General features: G+C 54.0%; 6 protein-coding genes across 6 annotated transcripts; 3 read left to right on the plus strand and 3 right to left on the minus strand.

The window, feature by feature from the left end:
* Window positions 1-330: 330 nt before the first annotated feature.
* CTRU02_207409 (ABC1 domain containing protein) lies at window positions 331-1,023 on the plus strand (the record flags this gene model as incomplete). The annotated part of the gene is made up of 1 exon (XM_036719205.1): window positions 331-1,023. The coding sequence occupies one exon, from the start codon at window positions 331-333 to the stop codon at window positions 1,021-1,023; it is 693 nt and encodes a 230-aa protein (XP_036588912.1).
* A 1,913-nt stretch (window positions 1,024-2,936) lies between these two features.
* CTRU02_207410 (uncharacterized protein) lies at window positions 2,937-3,860 on the plus strand (the record flags this gene model as incomplete). Its single annotated transcript, XM_036719204.1, has 1 exon — window positions 2,937-3,860. One exon carries the CDS (start codon window positions 2,937-2,939, stop codon window positions 3,858-3,860), a length of 924 nt encoding a protein of 307 aa, XP_036588911.1.
* Window positions 3,861-4,928: 1,068 nt separating this feature from the next.
* CTRU02_207411 (cenp-o kinetochore centromere component) lies at window positions 4,929-5,841 on the minus strand (the record flags this gene model as incomplete). The annotated part of the gene is made up of 2 exons (XM_036719203.1): window positions 4,929-5,738; window positions 5,791-5,841. The coding sequence occupies 2 exons, from the start codon at window positions 5,839-5,841 to the stop codon at window positions 4,929-4,931; spliced, it is 861 nt and encodes a 286-aa protein (XP_036588910.1).
* Window positions 5,842-6,788: 947 nt separating this feature from the next.
* On the plus strand, window positions 6,789-8,567 carry CTRU02_207412 (uncharacterized protein; the record flags this gene model as incomplete). Its single annotated transcript, XM_036719201.1, has 2 exons — window positions 6,789-8,176; window positions 8,231-8,567. The coding sequence occupies 2 exons, from the start codon at window positions 6,789-6,791 to the stop codon at window positions 8,565-8,567; spliced, it is 1,725 nt and encodes a 574-aa protein (XP_036588909.1).
* A 285-nt stretch (window positions 8,568-8,852) lies between these two features.
* CTRU02_207413 (DNA pantothenate metabolism flavoprotein) lies at window positions 8,853-9,995 on the minus strand (the record flags this gene model as incomplete). The annotated part of the gene is made up of 1 exon (XM_036719202.1): window positions 8,853-9,995. One exon carries the CDS (start codon window positions 9,993-9,995, stop codon window positions 8,853-8,855), a length of 1,143 nt encoding a protein of 380 aa, XP_036588908.1.
* A 1,012-nt stretch (window positions 9,996-11,007) lies between these two features.
* On the minus strand, window positions 11,008-12,560 carry CTRU02_207414 (riboflavin transporter; the record flags this gene model as incomplete). Its single annotated transcript, XM_036719200.1, has 2 exons — window positions 11,008-11,915; window positions 11,981-12,560. 2 exons carry the CDS (start codon window positions 12,558-12,560, stop codon window positions 11,008-11,010), a joined length of 1,488 nt encoding a protein of 495 aa, XP_036588907.1.
* Window positions 12,561-12,714: the final 154 nt, after the last annotated feature.

The following is a 12,714-nucleotide window of genomic DNA, read 5'->3' on the forward strand; positions in this document are numbered from 1 at the left end:
GAAAGGCATAAAACTGTTGATCGTTCACAATTATGAGTGAAGTTGAGTTGGTTGCAGTTGCTTAAGCGCACGACAAGTGAGTGAGTGGGCGTGTGCCCTACTGTACGAATTATTGCATGCACAGTATTTATCAGCATCAACCCCTGCTTGAAAACAGTGCGAAGCGTTGGAGGAGTGCGGGGGAGTTGCTTGCAAATCAAGCATTAGTTTTTCACACAAGCATTTTCCTTAGACTCACAACCACACATTTTCCGCCACCGAGGCCATTCGCATACAGGAAACCAGACCGCAGCGCCTCCTATTTTTAAAACCTGCCACAGCGGTTGCAAAATGCATCTCCAGCCTATCGACAATACCGAAATGGAACCATTCACAATTGCCATGGATCCCGAACCCCGGCTCAACACCCATGCGGAACCCCAGGAGACCTTTGACGACGTCTGGGGTTCGGCGCCAGCCTCACCTACTATCATCCCACTTGATGCACCGGCAGGCACACACCCGTCCGATATGCCGAGACTGCAGGCTGAACATACCACTGCCGGCTATCGTGAGGGAGTTACCGCCGCCAAGGCCACGAGCATCCAAGCTGGCTTTGACGAGGGCTTCAGTCTGGGTGCCGAGATCGGCTCCCTCTCCGGCCAGCTTTTAGGTCTTCTGGAAGGCATCGCCAATGCCCTGGATGGTCAGGAAGAAGCCGTCGCGAAGGAGGCACAGCGGGTCTTCGAGGAGGCTAGGAAAGAGCTCAAGACTGACTCGATCTTCGGCCCAGACTTCTGGAATACCGACGGTACCTGGAAGTTCGATGTCGAGAAGAATTCCGCGGACGAAATTCTCTTCTCCGATGTGGCTCGTGCCCATCCCCTCATCAAGAAGTGGACAAAGTCCGTAGACGCCGAGATTGACCGATGGGGTATCGTTGTCAATGCCATCGGCGATGCGGACGAGCATGAGAGGCAGCCGAGTCCGGAACGGGTGCCGAGCTCTGCGGTGCCACAAACGAAGAAGGTGCTAGACTGGTGAAGTTTTTACGGCTGGTTGCTGCTCCAGAGAATGGGCTGAAGCATGGACAACCACTTCTCAGGCCCCATCAAGGGTTCATGCAGATGAGGCTTCGGGCCGAGTTGGTCTATGTAGGCGACATCTCATCTACATTGCCGTTGGCCATACACCTCAAGTATGGAGGAGTAACAATTCGGTTTTTTTAGTAAGTCTCCAATTGATGATTATGCAGGGTGGGACGTGTGACTAACTTGACATAGCCGAAAAAATTGCAATGATATTAGGGGTGTTATGACTCGACTGTGTCTTTTTGGAAGACGAGGAAGCCCCCCGTTACGGCTAGAGTGTAGTTAATTCGGACTCACAAGCTCTTCGCAAGACTTCCTCTGTTGTTTCAGGCGTGGCTAGTGCTGGTCTTACCTGAGCCGCAAGCTCACTGGACGTGGCGCGCTTTCTATTCGTGTCGTAAAGAAGCGAAGCACACACATCGACGGCCAGTTGTTCTCTTTACCCTGGCTCTACTACGTAACGCACCATTCTTCTGGTCTTTGACGGCTGCTGGGTTCACATTCTTGGGGCAATGCATTATGTCAAGAAAATGTTCAGACGAAGGACCACCCGTCACTTCGCTGACAGGAAACTACAGTTTGTAAACGTCGAGGGATTCCAGGCTGTTTGTCGAAACAATCAAGATATTCAATGCACCTCAAGCCTGTCTCCGCATGAAGTAGATCTGCATGATTTTCACAAGTCAATGAAAGAGCCGCCCGCAGTCATCGAGATAAAAGAAAAATCGTTTTGCGAAATTACGCTTAAGCGCAGAAATCTACGAGATCATCGCCACCGCTGGTCTGGCGACTGGCGATATCCTGTGAGGCCACCACTTAACTGACATCATTTAACCCTCCATTACAGTCGTCATTGTTCTATTCGGAGTTCGCGAAAGGGGTGAACAGGAAGTTTCCCTGGCTGCTTTGACATTGGAAATTGGCAAAAGTCATGGGAGAGGGGTCCATGCTGTTTCGAAAGTTCGAATGATGGGCTGTGCTGCCTCACAATTGGAGGGGTCAGTCCCATCTTAGTCGAAGTCTCTTTAAGCTCACAACCTCACATGCAAGGGGCCGCGCCACTTTAGCACACCTCCTGGTTGTCGGACGAGGTGACATCGTCCCCCGCCCTTGGACGATTTGGGCCAGTGTTGGTTGGCCGTGCGCAGGGGATCCCACTCACGGACGTCTAGCTTCGTCCCTGAACACTACCATGCACGCACACAACGGCGCCGCCAATCCCCCCCCCCCCCCAGCTTTTCCCCTTTTACGACCTTCTTTCTTCTATTCTTCCAAAATGGAGACGAGCCTGGCGGGAGCCGGGGCCTTCCCCGGCAGTTGCGCTCGACCGCCCTCCCGTATCCGTAACTGTCGTCCCAAATTGATCTGCAGTAATTTTAGCTGTCCACTCTATCTAGATCAACACACCCTGCGCCTTCAACTAGTCTCCAGCACGGATTGCCCAATCACAGCGATCTTGGATAGTAGTTGGCCTTCGTATTGCCATTCTTGGAGTGCATTGGACCTTAGTAGCCCTCTCTTTGGTGGGATAATGGTATGATGAAATCGAACTAGTCTATCATGGCGACTCAGCCGGAGCCCCACGAGTCTATTCGAAGAGTCGCGCTTAACGTCTCTTCCTGGCTCCCATGCTGTTCATCACCATATCCCCTCTTCTAGCGTCGACGATGGAAAAGGTTGAAAAGGGCGGCTGATCACCCTGTTTCCTGTCCGTTTCTCTCTCCTCTCTTCAGTATCTCTGATACCAGTACTTTCACTAATACTTTCAATAACGACCTTCTCTCTTCTCGCTCTCCTTCATCATAGACCCTCGCCTCTCCTTTCGAGGTTTATTATTAACACATACAATCACACAACATATACACAATGCGTTGCTCTACTGTCGCAGTATTCGGCCTCGCTGCCGTTGCCCACGCTACGTGGGACGGCAAGTTCAGCTACCCGCCCGGCATTGAGCCTCTTGGCATCTCCGGCGGCGGTGGCATCGACTTCAACATCAAGACTTTCGGTCCTGTCGAGGGCCCTCCGTCAGACTGCATCTCCGTCTGGCACCCGCCTCACCCGGACGTCTACATCGACGACTGTGACAGCGACAAGGAGCACGGATGGCATTGGGTTCACCCGGGAAAGCCCAAGTGGAACAAGCCCGGCAAGGACAAGGACCACGACAAGCCTGGAAAGGACAAGGACCATGACAAGGACCATGACAAGCCCGGCAAAGATAAGGATCACGACAAGCCCGGCAAGGACAAGGACCACGACAAGCCTGACAAGCCCAAGGAGCCTGAACAGCCCGATGAGCCTGCCACCACGGCTCCGCCCAAGTGGAAGTGGACGACTTCCACAATCACCCAGACTGCCGTCTCGACCATCTTCAGCTGCCCCCCTTCGGTTCCCGACTGCCCGGCAAACGGTGGCGGTACCAAGTACAAGACTGTCACCGTCCCCGCCGTCGTGACCATCTGCCCCGTCCCCGTCGAGCCTAACCCGGTCCCCCCTACGCAGCCCGTTGCTCCCCCCAAGACCACCGCTCCCGTCCAGCAACCCGTTCCTAGCAACCCCACCCCTCCTGAGACTCTGTCCTCAGTCCCCATCCCGCCTCCCGTGCAGTCTGAGCCTCCTGCTGCGCCTCCGGCGACCACCACCAAGCCCAACATCGGCACCGTCACTCGCCCCAACCCCACCGCGACCACCGGCCGCGTCGTTGTCACTGCCGGTGCCGTTCCCAATGTCCAGCGCGCAGGCGGCATTGTCGTTGCCGCTGTCGCCGCCGCCGCCGCTTTTATCTGAAAGTCTTACTTCGGGGCGTTTTATTTTCTCGATTTAGAAAGACTAGCACTGTTTTGGGGGTTTCGTTCCAAGATTGTATAGAGATTTCCATCGATTTACAACATAATGACAATACGGGTGGGGGGTACGGGAATAAACGGGTGGTATACCAAATGGGCAATTAACTTGAGGGAAAGGCTTTTTCAACGAATGACACGGGGTTTACTTGGACGGTTGGGTTGGTTTTCCCTGGGACTTTGCGATTCTTCTTCGCAAAGGGGGGAGACCCTCTGGCGTCTGACACCCAACTTAATTAGTTCTAACGCTAATATAATGGGTTCTGGTTCTGTTTTTTAAAACCTTGGTCTCTTGTGATTGTTCCCTCCCAAAACGCCTCTTTGGTGACTGGTGCCGATCTGACCACACAAGGGCATCGCACCATGGATTTAGCGTGGATTCGTAGTTCCTCCCCGTAATTTAATCGACCACAGCCAGTTTTTTGCTCTACACATAGTAATACCAACGGCGGTGGTAATTAGCAATAGCCCATCTGAAAAGTCCGGGGGATCGACAGATCGACGGTGTAAAGCCTATCTCCCTTGCGTGTGAGGTTCTTCGCCTAAAGTTGGCGCCGACTTTAATGTCTCTTAAGATGAAAGGATGCTAGTGCATCGCACTGCAAATTGCCTTCAATATGCTTATATTTGCGTTCGGACCAAGTACGGATATCTCGGAACCGCACGCGAGTCGAGAACGTGGCATAGGCCCATTCGTACGACCCACTGGCGGCGAGTGCTCGAGTTGAGCGGTCTTGGTTTCAGTAGACGAATGTCCTTGCCGTTGCATGCCGAATCGTTGAGTTGCCTTGCGTCTGGAGAAGCTGAATACTAGCCCACAAATGGGCCATTTTCGTGTGTATTGCTGGCTGCAAGGTTTGGGATGGTTTCCTCGACTTCGTATACCGGAGGGGGCGCCATGTTTAGACGAGGCAGTCATGGTTCCTCTCGGATTTGAAGAGCCTGACTTCTCCCGCACCTGAAGCCAAGTACAGCATACTGCTGATGGACGTTCCAGATGTCTCCCTTAACCCTATGTTCCTGCCAAACGCTTCGCAACGTCTTCCACGCGGTGACTGTCGCCAAGCAATTCTCTTGTGACCTCACGATCCCGCCCGCCGTTCCCAAGAACGACAGCTTTCTGGATTTGGCCGTCTTCACTCATGACCAGTCTACCTGATCTACCATCGGCCCACTCGATGCTTATCTGCTTCGCTTCGGCGTCCGCAGCGGAGATACTGACGACCGCCTGCTCCGACTCCCCATCCTTTCGTGCACCTCCACGCAAGCCGGCAGCCCTCTGAAGGTCGCCTATGACTGCAATCCGGTTGTGGTACCTGCTGATTTCCCTCCTTAGCGTCCGAACAAATCGAGACAAGTCTTGCGTCGTCTGTTTCACTGCATCAGCCGGCTTCGGGGCAGGCAAGTGCCGTGCAGCAAGTCCGGCAAGTGGAATGCAAGGGGGAACTGTGTGACGATGTACTCGCAGGTGTCGCGAGTTTTTGTAGGGCCGGTTGAGCATGACATAGAATGGTCGTCGGAAACGCGCGTCGGCCATTAGTTCGATCCTGATTCCAAGAACATTTCCGTGATCAACGGCGTTAGGGTCTGGGTCCTGGACCTTGAAGGTTGTGACTGTAGCGCAGGTTCGGTACAGGCAATGTTGGTCGTGTGCATCCTGAGCTTTCGATCTCGAGAGTATCTTTTCGCGGTTCGGATTCGATTCGGATGGGAGCGCAAGGGCGCCTCGACTATGGTCGGTTTGACGGAGAGCTTTGCGTATGGGTTCGGAAGATATTAGAGCGGTGGACTGAATTTTCAGGTCCTTCTTCATTGACGCGACTGACAAAAAGAGTGTAAGTAGTCATCGAGGCATGATCCGAACCGCATCTTACTTCTAGCTTTAAGGTCCTCAACCTCTTGGTTGAGGGCCTCTGAGACCGCATCTTGCACCTCAGCGGACATGACGTTTGCCGCGTTTACGTGTATGGAGAAAAACACCCAAAGCTGTCCAGGTGAGAAGGCGCAAATATTGTGGTTGCGATGACGTGATCGGTAGACTATACGCGGCGACGCGTCCCAAGTTGACATTCGTTGCGCAACGCAAGTCAACAATACTGGTTGCGACCAGCAGGTGGGGCTTATCTAATCGCTTATCTTATCTTAAGCGAATCTCCAGTTTAGGCATGGTGTCAGGGGTCCCCGACAGCTCCCCGGGTGGCTTCCTCTTGTGGAGCGTGTTGGAACGAGGATAAGCTTTGTATCTTTCCCCGTCCAGAATTCCTTCTTCTTCTTCTCGTCGCCAAGTATCGTCGCAAACCAAAAGACACGCCGCATTGGTGTCTCGTTCCGCTTCGATAAATTTTCTTTACGTCTCAGTCCGCTTTGGACTTGGGTCATTTACTTTTCCTTTTTTCTGGACATTCCTTTCCCGTCCTTTGTTGGAGCCGAGATTAGGCCCGCGGGCGATTATTCATTATCGTTGCCACTAGCTTTTCCCCAAAAGTGTCAAAGGCCACGGTTGCGCTTCCTGTCCACTCCGGCCAGAACACATCGCCATCCTCGCGCACTCTTACCAACCAGAAACTCGAACGCACAAGCATCCCGCGCTGCACCGTCCCGGTGCCTAGCGACTGTCACTGGTCTCAAGTTGCCCTGCAAGCCAGTGTCGCCTTGACTCTCACGGACTCTGCTCCACCCCGCCTTCGACCTATCTCGATCCATCTTCGAAACTAAAACTTTATTCTCTACACGACTCCTGACTTGTCGCACAAAGTCTTTCGATACCTTTTCTTAACCTTTCGATACTACTCTTTTCCCTCGACCATTCAATACTGCTCTACATTTTACAGCTGCGCCGCAAGTTCCAATCTAACGCGACCACCAAGCACAAATGAGCGTCCGAACACGCCGTAACAAGTCCGTCAAGCGCAAAGCTTTGGCCGATCTAGCTGTAGACACAAACGGCACAAACGGCCACGCCAACGGCGATATGAATCAGAACAACGTTGAATACAGACGGAAGGCTACGACCCCCGGCTCCGACGCCGTCACCGCGAACCTCATGTCGCGTGAAACCTTCACTCTCGACGACCCCGTCCCCAAGACTCCCATCGCGAACAACCATGGCTTCTTCGAGTTGCCCGTGCAGGACCAGCGCAACTTTCTCCTTCTGGTGCTCCTGTACTTTCTGCAGGGCGTGCCCATGGGCTTGGCCGGTGGTTCCGTCCCGTTCCTCATGAAGGACCACATGTCTTACAGTGAGATTGGAATATTCAGTCTGGCCTCGTATCCTTACTCGCTGAAGCTCCTGTGGAGTCCCATAGTTGATGCAGTGTGGAGTCCCAAGGTCGGGCGCAGAAAGAGCTGGATTCTTCCCATTCAGGTTCTCTCTGGTTTGGGAATGCTGTGGCTTGGTTCAACCGTCGAGAACATGATGGCGACCACCGGCAAGCCCGGTGGTCCTACCGTATGGAACTTTACCTGGTGGTGGTTCTTCCTGGTGTTAATGTGTGCCACCCAAGATATTGCCGTAGACGGCTGGGCGTTGACCCTCTTGACGCCCGGAAATGTCTCGTATGCGTCCACTGCGCAGACCGTTGGTTTGACTGCTGGCCACTTCTTGTCGTACACGGTGTTCTTGGCATTCAACTCCAAGGATTTTGCCAACCGCTACTTCCGCAGCACCCCTCTTGACCACGGATTGATGTCCCTCGGCGGCTACCTCACATTCTGGGGTTGGGCCTACATTGCCATCACCATTGGCCTGTCTCTTTTCAAGCGCGAGGACAAGACCAAGAACGAGGATGGCATCTGGGACGTGTATAAAATCATGTGGGGCGTTCTTAAGCTCAAGAACATTCAGACCATTATCATCGTCCACCTTATTGCCAAGATTGGCTTCCAGGCCAACGATGCCGTCACCAACCTCAAGCTCATCGACAAGGGATTTGGCCAAGAGAATATGGCTCTGACGGTTCTGATCGACTTTCCCTTTGAGATTGCCCTTGGTTACTACGCTGGCAAGTGGTCTCAGGAGTACACTCCTATGCGCCTGTGGTGCTGGGGCTTCATGGGCCGTCTGGTTGCTGCACTCATCGCACAATTCACCGTCACCATCTTCCCAGCTGGCGGTGTGACTTCCTGGTACATGCTGGTAGTCATTGGCGAGCACGTCTTCTCGACCTTTACCAACACGGTCATGTTTGTCGCCGTCTCAGCCTTCCACGCTAGAATCGCAGACCCCGTCATTGGCGGCACCTACATGACCCTTTTGGCCACGTAAGTTACTCTTTTTCTTCTGATCTACAACTCCGATACTAACTGTCCTCCCAGCGTCTGCAACCTCGGCGGTACATTCCCGCGGTTCTTCGTCCTCCGCCTTGTTGACTACTTCACTGTTGCAACCTGCCACCCCGGCAAACCAGCAGACCTCGGGGCTCTCAAAGGTCCTGTCGTCACCGACTCCTTCTCGTGTTCCCTTCAGCCCGATAAGGAGAGGTGCGTCAACGGCGGCGGCACATGCGAGATGGTGCGTGATGGTTACTACTTTGTCAACATCTTGTGCGTCGTCTTTGGCGTCGTCACCTTTATGTTGTACATCCGCCCCAAAGTCCTGCACCTGCAGTCGCTCCCCATGAGGGCATGGCGTCTCTCAAACTCCAGGCAGTAAATGCGAGTGATTTTTGTCATAGAGGAATATCATGTAAACAAACTGCATCATAGCATCACGTAGCGAATTGGCTTGGAGATAACATTCTAGAAGTAAAAACAATTTTATTCGATGCTTTTTTTTTTCTTCTCTCGCTCACACACACACACACACTCTCTCTCTCTCTCTCTCTCATATATTACCATCCATGCGCGCTAATGCCGTTATATACGTGACGCTCGCTATAAATCCCCCATTAAGGTGTCGTATAGAATCAAATGGTCTCAACTCGCTCTCAACTTGGTGCTACTTCCGCAGCGACTGGATATGTTTGGAATGCAGTTCCTGCACGGCGGGGATAATGAGGCTCTCGATCTCCACCTCGGGATCGCCCTCCGGCAGCGCGTCCGGATCCAGCGGCTTGTCCTCGGACGTCTTGCGCTGCGCGCTCGGCACGCGGACCCACTTGTCCTGCTGTCCCGGCGCGACAAAGACGACCTCCCACTTCCGCGTCGAGAGCAGGTTCCCGATGACGAGGTGGTGCTGGTACCGCTCGAGCGAGTACTTTGCCTTGTGCACGAGGATGGCCGGGTCCGTCTCGAGCTTGAAGCTGACGACCATGCCCTGCGGCGCCCAGCCGTCGACGAGGTTCTGCAGGAACTTGGGGACGGGGTCCAGGTCGATCACCAGACGCTTCGAGCGCGGGATCCTGGGAGACGAGTCGAAGTTGTCGAACGTCTCTTCGTCTTCCGAGTTGCCGTTGCCGTTCCCCTTGGGCATCGCCGTGCCGCCGCCGCCGCCGCCACCACCTGAGAAGGAGTCCGTAGCGTTGGTGGACTGGATTTTGTGCTCGGCCATCCTGTCCTGCGGCAGGAAGAAATCCGACACGGCGGCCGCGAGATAAAGGAGGGCGGACGGACCCAGCGGGCGCAGGAGGCCGGCGATGGCGCGCAGCTCGAACAGGTAGTCGGTGATGGTGGTGAAGGGGAGCATGAGGAGCATGTTGTGCCTGCGGGCGGCCTTGTACTTTCGCAGCACGGCGCGCATGCGCTCCTGGTGCTCGGGGTTCGCGACGACGGTGCCGTCGTCGCCCTCGGCGAGGAAGTCGAGGAAACAGTCGGTCGCGTGGGAGTAGTGCCTCGAGTACGGCTGCAGCGAGAACTGACGGTGCAGGAAGATGACTGCGTAGCCGGCCTCGAGGAAGTATTCTGCCGAGGTGGCGCCGCGGGTGCCGGCGGAGAAGTTGTCGATGAAGCGGACTGTCTGCTTTTCCAGCGGAACGGTGGTGCCGCCCGAGGTGACGAGGACGATGCGCCGGTCTGAGATGGAGGAGTGATGGTCGATGAATGAGCGGGCGGCCGAGACGTGGGATTCGAGGTTCTTGGGCGGTGGTTGAGATGAGAAGTAGGCATCTTCTTGGTGTTCGGCGGTTTGCGTCGGAGCAGACATTTTGTATGTTCTTTTCCCCCGGGGTTAGGTTATGTATGAGTGTGTTGTGTGTAAGTGGTGATGAGAAAACAGATGATATGTCCAGTAGTGACTTTTTATGAGAGAGAAAAAGGAAGATGTGTGTGTGTTTGTGTGGGATCTGCATCATGTTAGCCGTGCTCATACATGTTCGCTATATTAAAAAAACTGAAAAGTGATTAGTTATCTCCGATGACTGCTCCGTAAGTGATAAATAATCATGAGAGTGAGGCATATTAGCAAAGTGGCCCCATCACGCTGCCCTCGGTGCCAGTCTCTCTTACACCTCGGTCCTCCGGCACAACTGCTCTCTCATATGACGTGGCTTACATGGCACACTAACCTTTTGATATCAGATTGAGCTTGCTCTATGAGACCGAATTGAAGCTCACTTGGGAGATACTTCGTGGACGGGGATGGATGTTTCCGACGACCGGCAAAAAAGAAGATCGAACACGTAATCGACGACGCCTAGAAACAGAGTCAAAGAAGCGAGGGAAACGAGGGTTTTAACCGTTCGCAGCGACCGCCGGGCTTCCTGTCACGGGCCGAGGGGGGACCGTGCCCCACCGACCCTCCTTCCGTGAGGGATCCTGCCGGGTAATTTTGGGCACGGGGGACGTCGGGTGGATCGGAGCTGTCGACGACGGGGTCAGAGCGGCAGAACGGGAAATCGGTCTCATACAACAAGCGACAAACATGCGTTGATTAGCTGTATCAATTGTTCACTTCGTTGTTTGTTCGGCACCGATAGCCGAGGATGCCCGATCGCCGACAGGAAGGGGAAAACAACACAGAAAGTCATTTTGTACGAAAATTACATTAAAAATATCCCGAGTCTAAACACCAACTAAAGCTATTAATAAAAATCTAGGCTTGCTGTCCAAAACGTAACTCATGTATCAAACATAACAAATTTCTCAAAAAGCACCGTTCTATGATCCAAATTTCTTTCTTCAAAAACTGTTGGCGGCTCAAATGTCTCATACTCTTCTTAGAACACTGCAAAGATGTTCTTTCCCACGCACACAATCTTGGCAGCAAGCAACGCCACCAGTGCCAATACATAAATCAAACCCGTGAAGAGAATAAGGCTCCAGTACTTGCCATCCGTTGCGGTGACGATCTCTCCGCCGATGGGGATACCGACGAGGCACGCGATTGAGACGACGGTGTAGGTGGTTGAGTAGTATCGGCCGTAGTGCTGCGTCTTGCACAGCCTGCCGACACACACGGGACTGATGCTGATGTTGTTGCCGCTTGCAAAACCGAACAGAACAGCGAACACAATCACGCCTGCCGCACTCCCTCCCACGGGCAGCCAGATGGCAAGACACGCAATGATGGAAAGCACGATGGCGGCCATGTTGCTGTTGAATGGACCTGCGATATCAGCCCACCAACCGGGCAAGGCTCTCCCAAAGACACTGCCCGCGTTGAGAATAGGCAAGATCTGGAATGCGAAAGACTCGCTAAAGCCCTGGCTGAGCATGTAACTCGAGATGTAGGTCAGCGGGATGAAGAGCGCAAACTCCATCAAGAAGATGCCTGCAGTCGTTAGACTGAACGCTGTAGACCTGAAAATACGAGGATCGGGGTGCGGGCTCGCGTTGCGGGCGGGCGGCAGCCGAGACTGAATTAGAAAGTTGGAAGCGCCGCAGAGCAAGAGGCAGATGAAGCCTACCGCACGGATAGTCCAGCCCCAGCCGATGCGAGGGAAGAGGGACTGCATCATCAGGGGGAAGACGATGCCGCCAATGGAGCCGCCAGTCGAGGCCATGCCGGTCGCGAAACCTCGGCGGCGCTTGAACCAGTGGCCTACAGCGGCGATGGACGGTGTAAAGACAAGCGAACTACCAAGGCCGCAAAGGACACCAAAGGCGAGTATAAAGTGCCAGTACACTATAAGTTGTCAATATAATCCCTTCCCTCCAACGAGGATTCTTGAGGGTCAAAGAGCTACTTACGTGTGCAGATACTCAAGAGCATGACACCAATAACAAGACACACTGTCCCGGAAAGGACAAGCCATCGCGGACCCCACCGGTCAAACACGGGGCCGATGTAAATTCCTCCAAAGAAACAGAGGAAAGTGTACAGCGAGAAGATCCATCCGATGGTTCCCTCGCGGTATCCCTGCAGCTGATGGGTAGCAACATAGGTCTGGAACACGGCGATGCTGTTCATGATGCCCAGCGCGGAGAAAAGGGCCAGCCACGAACCTAAGACGACAGACCACGCCCGCAGCCCGCCTTCGGGGTAGGTCTCTTCTTCGGCAGTAGTGGAGTAGGTCCCGGCGGCCGACGGGGTGCGGTGAATAAAGTCACCCTTGCCGTCATTGCCGTTGTAAGGGTTCCCCCCGGCGTTGGCGATGGCGTTGGAGACGGAGGGAATCAGGTCGTTTCCGATAGTTGCGGCCGCGCCATCGTGGGCCGCGCTCTCGGTCTTGCTGGGGAGGGGGTAGTCATAGTTGCTGTAGTCGGGTTCCGGGGCGGGAAGGTAGTCGTTATCGCCATGGTGGCGCTGGGATGTCTTTTCCGGGTCCATTGGATAGTGGACGGATAAAGATAAGATGCGGGGGATGGATCTTATTGTTTCTTGCTGTCTGGGTACAGACCCGAATTCCTTCTGATATCTTGCTCCTGCGTGTTTCTGTTTCGGACCCGAGCCTCTTGCCTTGGTCTTCCAGATCCAGAACTCT

Source organism: Colletotrichum truncatum, assembly GCF_014235925.2.
Source record: "Colletotrichum truncatum strain CMES1059 chromosome Unknown Contig_0004, whole genome shotgun sequence".
NCBI lineage: Eukaryota > Fungi > Ascomycota > Sordariomycetes > Glomerellales > Glomerellaceae > Colletotrichum > Colletotrichum truncatum.